At 35.4% G+C, this 9,340-nt stretch overlaps 1 protein-coding gene across 1 annotated transcript; it reads left to right on the top strand.

Moving 5' to 3' along the window:
• The first annotated feature begins 6,535 nt into the window (after window positions 1–6,535).
• Window positions 6,536–8,606, top strand: SKIP2 (SKP1/ASK1-interacting protein 2). Its single transcript, XM_007047320.3, has one exon. It carries the CDS (start codon window positions 6,760–6,762, stop codon window positions 8,395–8,397), a length of 1,638 nt encoding a protein of 545 aa, XP_007047382.3. The 5' UTR covers window positions 6,536–6,759; the 3' UTR covers window positions 8,398–8,606.
• Window positions 8,607–9,340: the final 734 nt, after the last annotated feature.

Here is a 9,340-nt window from a genome sequence, read left to right as displayed (position 1 = left end):
TTAAGGAACATGTCCTAAGAAACATTATTTTACCGGTACAGGTAATAGGATTTGGAGAAAACAGTTTGATTTATTTATATTCCTAACTTGTAGGCTTATACGATACTTGTTAATATTGCTTGAGGTATTGAATATTGATTTGAATTTCCTGGTGAGAAAAGTTGACATTGCAATGAAATATTATAATGAATGCCAATTGCCAAGCATAACTACTTTACCCCAAAGCTAATTTTTTGTTTTTATAGACAATAATGAAATACTGGTGAGCTAGTTGAATACTATTTCCATAGCATTATTTCGTTTCCTTTAGGCTTTGTGCAATTGTAAACAAATAAATTCATTCACCACTCTTATCAAAGTAGTGTACACCAAGTGCAGTTGCGTTTTGGAAGGGTAGTGAAACAACACCAATCTGTCCTTCATCCTCAGATCTGACCAGCTTACTAATCAAGGAAGAGAGGGTTTGGTGAGAATTTTGTTAAAGGCAATGAAGGAAAAAGAAAAAGGGTCATGTTGTACATGGCAAAATTTGTACCTATAACTTTCTATTATTGAGAAATAAGGTTGGTGAGAGATCAAAACCACCATGTCAATGAAACAGTTATATACATTTTTTTTTTTGCCATAAAGCATATGAGTAGAGTGGATGAAACTCATAATTTCATATATCAATGTGTTTTTTCTTCTTCTTCTTTTGAAAATCTCACTACCTTGACCAGAAATCCCATTATGACTTATCAACATCAAGATAATGTTCATCACTGTCCTTTTGTTCTACATCCTTACCATCATTATCGTCATTATCAACGACATTTTTCAATAGCGTGATCATCAATCTATAGCTAAGAGATCTTGCATGTAATGGGTGCCAAAAAGTTGATATTGACACCTTAATCCATCTCTCAAACAGGTGTGGCTTGTTTCGTCCAAAGTAGAGAAGTGCCTGTAATTATGAGTTACCTCGACTAAATGCCTAACTAAATGTCTACGTTAAGGTTGGTAATGAAACGAAACAGAGCTTGAATCATGTTGCTTGATTTGCTTTAGTTTGTCGTGGAAACTCACTAGCTAGTCAACTACTCATTATAATGATGGTTTAGTTTTTGATATATTTAGGTAACTTTTATTAGTTCTTGGGCAGAATTATAAAATGGATTAGTACAATTTGACATTGAATAATCCCTCATATGCACCTTCAGCAGTTATATACTTCATTCATGTGGAAAGGTACTGCGTTCATATAATCGATTCTCGTTCTCTTATTTGTTAAAACGGATGATATAGCAACTAAAGAGAGTAAGCATAGGAAAGCAAAGGTACATACAAAATAGTGGTGAGGCAAGATTTGGAGTCCTCCACTGACCATAATTAATCTCACAAGGCAAGAAACAGACTAAATGCAATGGCAAAAAAGGAGTAACGTTTAATTATTTTAAAAACCCTATTGACTCTTTCATGCAAAAGGCCCACAGAAAAATATTCCTCTGTCTGTATGACATAATTTTATCAGAGACATTGGCCTAAACTTTTGCATAATCAACCATTTTAAAGTCTAACCCCGTTCTTAATAAAAGCTCTCTCTCTCTCTCTCTCATTAAAACAAAATCAGGCAAAAAGGCAAGAGATTCTGATATTGTCTTTAAATTTTCTGCTGAGCTCCCCTGAATCTTGCCAGTGTCTAAAGATATGGAAAGCAGAAGCTGCTAGCTAGTGCTAGCATAAAAATCGATAAATACCCTTACTTTCTTTGTGTTTATTATATAATCGTATCTTTTCAGTTTTCAGTTTAAAGAGATTTATTACTAAATACTTTCCCCATCGTTTCCAAGGACTTTAATGTTCCATGCAGAGAAGGAAAAAAAAGGGGTTTCCCCTCCACCCTTTTCCACAGTACTATCGTGAGAGTGAAGGGAATCCATAATTTTATTTTTTTTTAAGCAACTTGTTTTTGCTTTTCTTTTTCCATCTTTTGTTAAGCTTCCCCCTCCAACTAGCGAGTCTAGCTTTCTTTCTTTTTACTCTTTGGATTGTGTTGCACGATAAAGGACTGAGTTTTGCAGCCACGATAGAGAAAAAACTTGTATATTTTTCCTTCATTGTAGGTTACCTAGGAGAATTATTTCTTTTTTCAGCATATCTTCTCTCTTCTTTTATTCTCCACCCCACCCCCCCCCTCCCCCCCCTGTCTCTTTGGTTTCGGCTCGAGCTTTGAGGTAGCCCAAGAAAGAGAGAGAGAGAGATACTTGATGGAGGTGGGTGCAAAGAGCAGTGTTGTCCAGCGAAATCCAACTTTGAAACTTAAAAACAGAACAAAGTTTTTTGCGATGTACTACACATCTCAACTCTCTCTCACTGTGTTATTTGGCAGATTTCTTTTTCCATGCTTTTCCTTTTTCAAGTATAGAATCATGCTGCCCTTTTTTGCCCCATAATCTTGAATTCCTAACAACTAACACCAACAAAAGTTTATAAAAGCTGTTGCATCATTTTGGTTAGAAGTCAATTACTCTTTCCTTCTCTCTCTCTCTCTCTCTCTCTCTCTCTCTCTCACATCCCCCAAAGTTAGATGCATGCCCCCTGTTGCCCACACCACCAAACTGATCTTCTTTCTTTCTCTCCTCTGTATTTTTGTTGATAATGATATGTCAAATATTGGCAAGTTTTAATTGCCAGCTATTGCTTTAGAGTTTTAGATGCATAATTATTGATCATTATACTTGTTTTGGGCTTTATTTAGCTTAGGCTTTGTTTTGATAGAATGAACCACCTATATCAGTCTTCATTATCTACATATCCTTATAGATAATTAATTATCAATTAACCACATCAATCAAATATGAAACAAAAGTAAGATAATATCAAATACAAAAGTTGGTGTAACAACCATTCTTTTGTTTTTTTTCCCCCAAACTCAAAAGTTAAGACGACTACATATCAATTAATGAGAAAATTTCTAACAATCTATGAAATTTAACTGTATTAATTTTTACCAGTAGGCTAACTCGAAATTTAAAGGTGCCTAGAGAAATCTTTATTTCCCATTCCACATGTACGTTTGAATTTCAAACTAGTTGGAAAAACCCAAAAAAAAAAAAAACTAATAACTGGCTTTCCTCCCATCTAATTTAGTTGAGGCTACTTATTGTATATGAAGCAACAAAAAAGATGAACATGAAACCTCCTTTCATTTAGCCATGTGTGATGCAACCTAATTTAATAATGGATATTACTGCTTTAAAATGAGAAATCAATTCGTCCTTGAGCTAAAAATATTGACCCCACGGTTCTAGAACTTGATATATGGTTGATGATGGCAAAGATATCACAGGTAAAATCGCCATTATTTTCCTTGCAATCATGGTCAATTTTGTATTGTCACATGCTCAGCTTGCATGTGGATGGCTAGCTCTTATTTGGCTTTCCTTTTTTTTTTTTTTTGGTTTGTGAGAGAAATGAAGAGCACAAATGCCATGGGGATTGCTTTTGCTGCCATCCACTCGAGCAACAACATAAATTTGGAACCCATTAAAACACATACTAATCATGAATCACACCACGCACCCATGGCTAAAACTTTGACTAAAAATATTGAAAGGGGAAAGGCATATATATATGTATATAGTTCTCCAAACTTGACCTCAAAATTCAACTCGACATGTTTGGAGCTATAAAACATCTTTTTTAAGGAGGGGAAGTGGGGTATTTCATTCATATCTGTAAAAAATTATCATTGCCAAAGAGGCAATGAATCGTTTTGGGATCAATGGTTGTAATCATGGCATATTTTGTCCAACACTACTTTGGTGGGTGCATTGCATTGCATTGCATAAGCATCATCATTGAAACCCGGACTTGCAAAAGGAATGCTCCAACATTGCGGGTGCTCAACTCTCATTTGTTGAGGGAAAGGGGAGTGTGTTAGTCAATGGGCTTGACTGTATTCACTGTCTTAAAAGCTTAATCTTAGCTAATTACTTAAAATAAGTAAGTATATATGTTAATGCATATAATTTTTATTATACAACGAAAAATAATTTCCTCTCGTTACATAAATTTTAAATTCTCAAATTTTTTATTCTTAATTTGTAAAATTAAAAGTTTATCTTAATCTTTAAACACTATATATTTCGAAATCTTAAAATTTGTCATATTTAATCATGCATGTATAGGAGGACGAGTTGTAATATTCTAGTGTCTTATGAAAAATTTTCATTATTTCCTCCCCTAAAGTTTTACTTCATAATATTAACATTATTTATCGTCGCGAACTTTCCTAAGGGCCAAGGAAAAGCTTACATAGTCTCGGCCCATAACCAAATTGATTCGTATGGATCTACGTTTCTTTCGATGTTGCAGGTGAGAAGGTTGATAATTGGGCCCTGTCGGGGTTTATCTTTGTTAGTTGTTACCCGATCTCTTTTCTCATTGGCCCGAAGTAGGAATTGGGATGGTATTTGTAGGACAGAGAGTAAAGAGACACTTACACCCTCACAACAATTTCAGCAATGTTTTTATACCTACGAAACAACTCTATTTTTTTTTTTCAAATACATCATTGACTTTTTGGGTTTTTATTTTATTTAATAAATATTATTTTATAATTATTCAATTGGCAGATCATATTACTTGTATGTTTCACACTAAATCAATTTTTTTTTTTAAAAAAAAACTTTGGGATAGACCTATGCATTGAAAGGCATCTTATGACTAATGAGTCACGGAAAATGAAATAATGCAGTAAAAAAAATTAATGAATTAAAAAAAGTGTCAATGCCTATCATGGATTGTTCTTAGAAATGTAAAGGTTTTGATATTCTCCATCCTTTTTTTTTTTTTTCCTTTCTTTTTTCCAAGAAAAAGACGCATGAAACGCTTTCTTCCCTGAATAATGGTGTGTTTGACACTCGCAATTTGACAACTTGGTGAGAATTGGAAAGTTCAAACTTGTTGAATTCAAGGGCCACCGCCCCAAAGAAATTCCCCTTTTAACGTGTTTGATGACGGCCTTCGAACAAATTTGGGTTTTTGGCCGTTGACAATGATTTCCCATTTTTCTTTTTCTAATCCCTTCTACTGCACAATATTGACATAATGTAACCGTTTTTTTTAATTATTTGGTTGGAAAATAATGAGAAATTAAAATGATTGAGATGAAGAACCAATTGCAAGAGCGAGGGAAGGGACATTTGACTTGGCCAATGTTGGGCAGTTGGGACTTTTGGCCATTCCTGTTTCCACGCAAGAATTCTAACGTATTGGACCATCTGTTGAAGTGTTGAACCGAATTGTTTGACCGTTGATCAACCCCTGGGAAACTATATATGATTTTTCATAGAAAATAAAAACAAATTCATAGGAGTTATGGAATTGTCTTGTGTTTACATCCTGCTCCGTTTGCCTACCATTAAAACCTAAAAGAACTAGTACCATAATACTATATATTAAAAAAAGGGGTTTCCAACATGATTCAAGCATCCAATTAAAATTACAAATCCCAGAAGATGCATTGAACTGTTCTTTTTGCCTAACTATTCAAAGAACACAAGGTTTTCTTTATGCAACTTGAATCCTAGAGTTTGTCTTTTTCCTTTTAATCATGCAGCCGTTAAAGTAGAAGATAAGTTTCTTATCCATTTACCTATTCATTCTTCACATAGAATCAACTCTAACTCAATCTATAAAAAAAATAATTAGACTTTAACTCAAATGATATTTAAAACTAATCCTCATACAATTTGGGATGGTACATCATTGTCATGTATAAATATTTACTTTAAAGATGTCTTATATAAGCAAGTATTTTTATTGATATTTTTGCATAATTAAAATCCTTTAATCTTTTTGTTTATATTGACGATTTTGAAAGTATTTAAAAAACTATTATTTATATGTATATGTAATCTAAAGTTATTATTATTTTTTGTCTGTTTTCGAGAGGATTAATATGTTAAAACAAAGGGTTTTGCAAAGAGAGACAAGAGTTATAAAAGCACTATATTGTATTAAGAATTTTTTTTTTTTAAATATAGTAAAGATTATCATATTAATTACGTCATTTCATGTAGTAATATTATTATAAATAACATCTTAATGAAATTTAAAAGGCATTTTAAGTAAAGAAATTGGGCTCTTTCCACTTAGAAATGAAGTTAGTTAGAGATAAATCCATAATTAACATGTATAAACTTCAAATCGTCTTATTTAACTTCCACGTTTTCCTTAAAAAAGAATCCTAACTGAATGACAAAATCCATGACAAGATTACCTGATTCCACCTTCTCTGGTGGAGTATTTCCCAATTTTGCCCGGCTTGTAGGACTCAAACAACATAGAAAGGCCGAAATTTAGAAAAACGAAAAAAGAGAAGAAGATCGCCACGTGTCAATTTTATGTAAAATCAAATGGTAGGGCCCTACAACCATTGCCATCCAAAAGGATCACACGCAAAATCATGCTGCATAAAAATTACTAAAAAAGTGAGCTTCTGAATAAATAATTGGGTGTATTTAATAAAAATTGCGATTTGTAGTCGGCCGTGGCGATTGGGACGAGGACACGCACCCGCATTTGACGGGGCCAAAATGCACGTACCTAATTTCAACCCTTTTTGCGCCTTATAATTTCACTCTCGAAAACCAATTCCCAAACCTAATTGAATCCTTACAAAGAACCGAAATAAAACCAAAAAAAAAAAGAAAAAAAAAGAGAGGCTATTCCCAGTTACTCTCCTTCGGTGGTGCGTATTCTCCACCCGCAACAATGGGCCAATCCCCTTCCGCAGCTTTAGACAGGGAAAACTCCCTCAGCGATCGCTTCAGCTTTTTATCCTCTTCTGGTTTTGTTTCCAGCGAGGAATTTCCCGATGAATTCGTGGCGAATCGGGATTTCACCGCCGAGATTCCCGACGAGTGTTTGGCTTATGTTTTCCAATTCCTCGGTCCTGGCGATCGGAACCGGTGTTCCCTTGTCTGCAAGAGGTGGTTGCGCGTGGACGGTGAGAGCCGTCACCGTTTGTCTCTCAACGTCCAATCCGAGATCGTTGCTTCGTTGCCTTCTCTTTTCACGCGCTTCGACTCCGTAACCAAGCTCGCCTTACGTTGTAGCCGTAAATCAATCAGCTTAAACGACGACGCGTTGGTGATGATCTCAATCCGTTGCCAAAACCTTACACGGCTGAAGCTCCGCGGTTGCCGCGAAATTAGCGACGAAGGAATGTCGGTATTTGCTCAGAGTTCTAAGAATTTAAGGAAACTTTCTTGTGGCTCTTGCATGTTTGGCGCTAAAGCTTTAAACGCCGTCCTCGATTATTGCAAGAATTTGGAAGAGTTATCGGTGAAAAGGCTCAGAGGAATCCACGACGGAGCTGAGCCGATCGGCCCTGGAGCTGCGGCTTCGTCCCTGAAAATGATTTGCTTGAAAGAGCTCGTTAACGGTCAGTCTTTTGAACCGCTTGTGATTGGATCGAAAAACCTTAAAACTTTGAAAATTATTCATTGTTTGGGTGACTGGGATAGAGTCCTTCAATTAATTGGAAGTCAAAATCGAAATGGAAAAGAAAAATTAAATTTTAATAACAATAATAGCAATAGCAATAATAATTCTTTGATGGAAATTCACCTTGAGAGGCTTCAAGTAAGTGATATAGGGCTATCTGCGATTTCAAAATGTACCGAAATTGAGAATTTGCATATTGTGAAAACCCCGGAGTGTTCGAATTACGGGCTTGTTTGTGTAGCTGAGCATTGTAAGTTGTTGAGGAAGCTTCATGTCGACGGATGGAGGACTAACAGGATTGGAGATGAGGGTTTGGTTGCTGTTGCCAAACACTGTCCTAATTTACAAGAACTTGTTTTGATTGGTGTTAATGCTACCCATTTGAGCTTGGCTGCCATTGCTTCTAATTGTTCGAAACTTGAGAGATTAGCACTTTGTGGAAGTGGAACTATTGGTGATGCCGAGATTGCTTGCATTGCTGCAAAATGTACGGTGTTGAAGAAACTTTGCATCAAGGGATGTAATATTTCGGATATTGGGATTGAAGCACTTGCTTGGGGTTGTCCCAGTTTGGTGAAAATTAAGGTAAGGAAATGTAAAGGGGTGAGTAATGAGGCTGGCGAGTGGTTGCGTGAAAAGAGGGGATCAATGATTATCAGTATGGATGCTTGTGAAATAGATGGTGGTTTTGAGGCTAGTACCAGTGATGTTGGAGTTCATGAAAATGGTGTGGAGCTACCGCTGGTGGGTGGCCAAGTAAATGGTCCAGATGCTTCAACGAGCAGCAATGGTAGATTAGCATTATTGAGGTCAAAGTTGGGGCTTTTTGCTGGTAGAAATTTAGTGGCATGCACATTCAGAAGGTGGTCTAACAGTGATGATAGTTTCAATAGCAACTTGTAAATGATCTGTGAATGATCTTTGTAAGGGTTGGAAAATATTCTTGCCCTGAACAAATTGCAGTCTTTTGATTTCACTGAGATGAATCTTTTTCTTTTTTGAAAAATGCCTAATTGTATTTCTTGATTTAAATTTTTTTTCTTGGATTTTGTAAACATTGAAAGGGAAGACAACGGGAAGCAAGTGGCGAAGGATTTTCTCATTATTGCTTATAGCTGCATCTCCTTAATCCACCTCCCCCTTTCTATTTGCTCTAATTTAATTTGTTAAATATGCAATTTCTTCAGCAGTATGCTGATGTTGTCCATTATATATATTTTCAATGGTTGTGTACATGTGTTTGCGACTTCTTATGGAATGTTATCGAATGTCTGGAGTAACTTGCATTTAATTTGCAATTAGAGATATATCTTTATGTGGCAGCTTGAGTGTCTGGTGCAAGATGGTAAACAGCTCTCGCTCCTCTTTTTGAGTGATTCCTGGCAACTTTAATTTGTTTTAAAACTTTTACTTTTATTTTTGGAATGGTCATGGTCCTGTGTTGATATAGTCATTGCACATTCACTGTGAGTCCTTTTTCTTTTTGAGTGGTGACTTTTGAGAAAGAAGTTTCCATCGTTTGGAGTCTTTATATTTAGTTTCATATGGCATGGCTGGTGTCTGCTTGGACCTTGAATTCTTTGACTGGGTTAAAACAGCATTTAAAGCTTTTCGACTGACTTTACTTGTCTGCTGTTAATGGTAGACTTCAATTTGGAAGTTTATCAAATTCATTGAAGGACTTTCTAGAAAAAAAATTTCTGATCATTGATATGTTAAATGTGTTGTCAATAATAAGGTTTTAACCTTGTTGAAATAAATCTCTAGACAGATTTAGCAGAAAAAGCCATTGATATCTTCCTGGACCATAGACTAGAACAAAGAACAACAGCAATGATTCTAGTGG

Source organism: Theobroma cacao, chromosome 1, assembly GCF_053813885.1.
Source record: "Theobroma cacao isolate CCN51 chromosome 1, ASM5381388v1, whole genome shotgun sequence".
In the NCBI taxonomy this organism is placed as follows: Eukaryota; Viridiplantae; Streptophyta; class Magnoliopsida; order Malvales; family Malvaceae; genus Theobroma; species Theobroma cacao.
Note: the sequence above shows the minus strand (reverse complement) of the source record. Positions and strands in the feature narration are given on the sequence as shown.

Bases quoted from the DNA above. Each gene is read 5' to 3' on its own strand.
- SKIP2 (XM_007047320.3), top strand. From the start codon at position 6,760: ATGGGCCAATCCCCTTCCGCAGCTTTAGACAGGGAAAACTCCCTCAGC.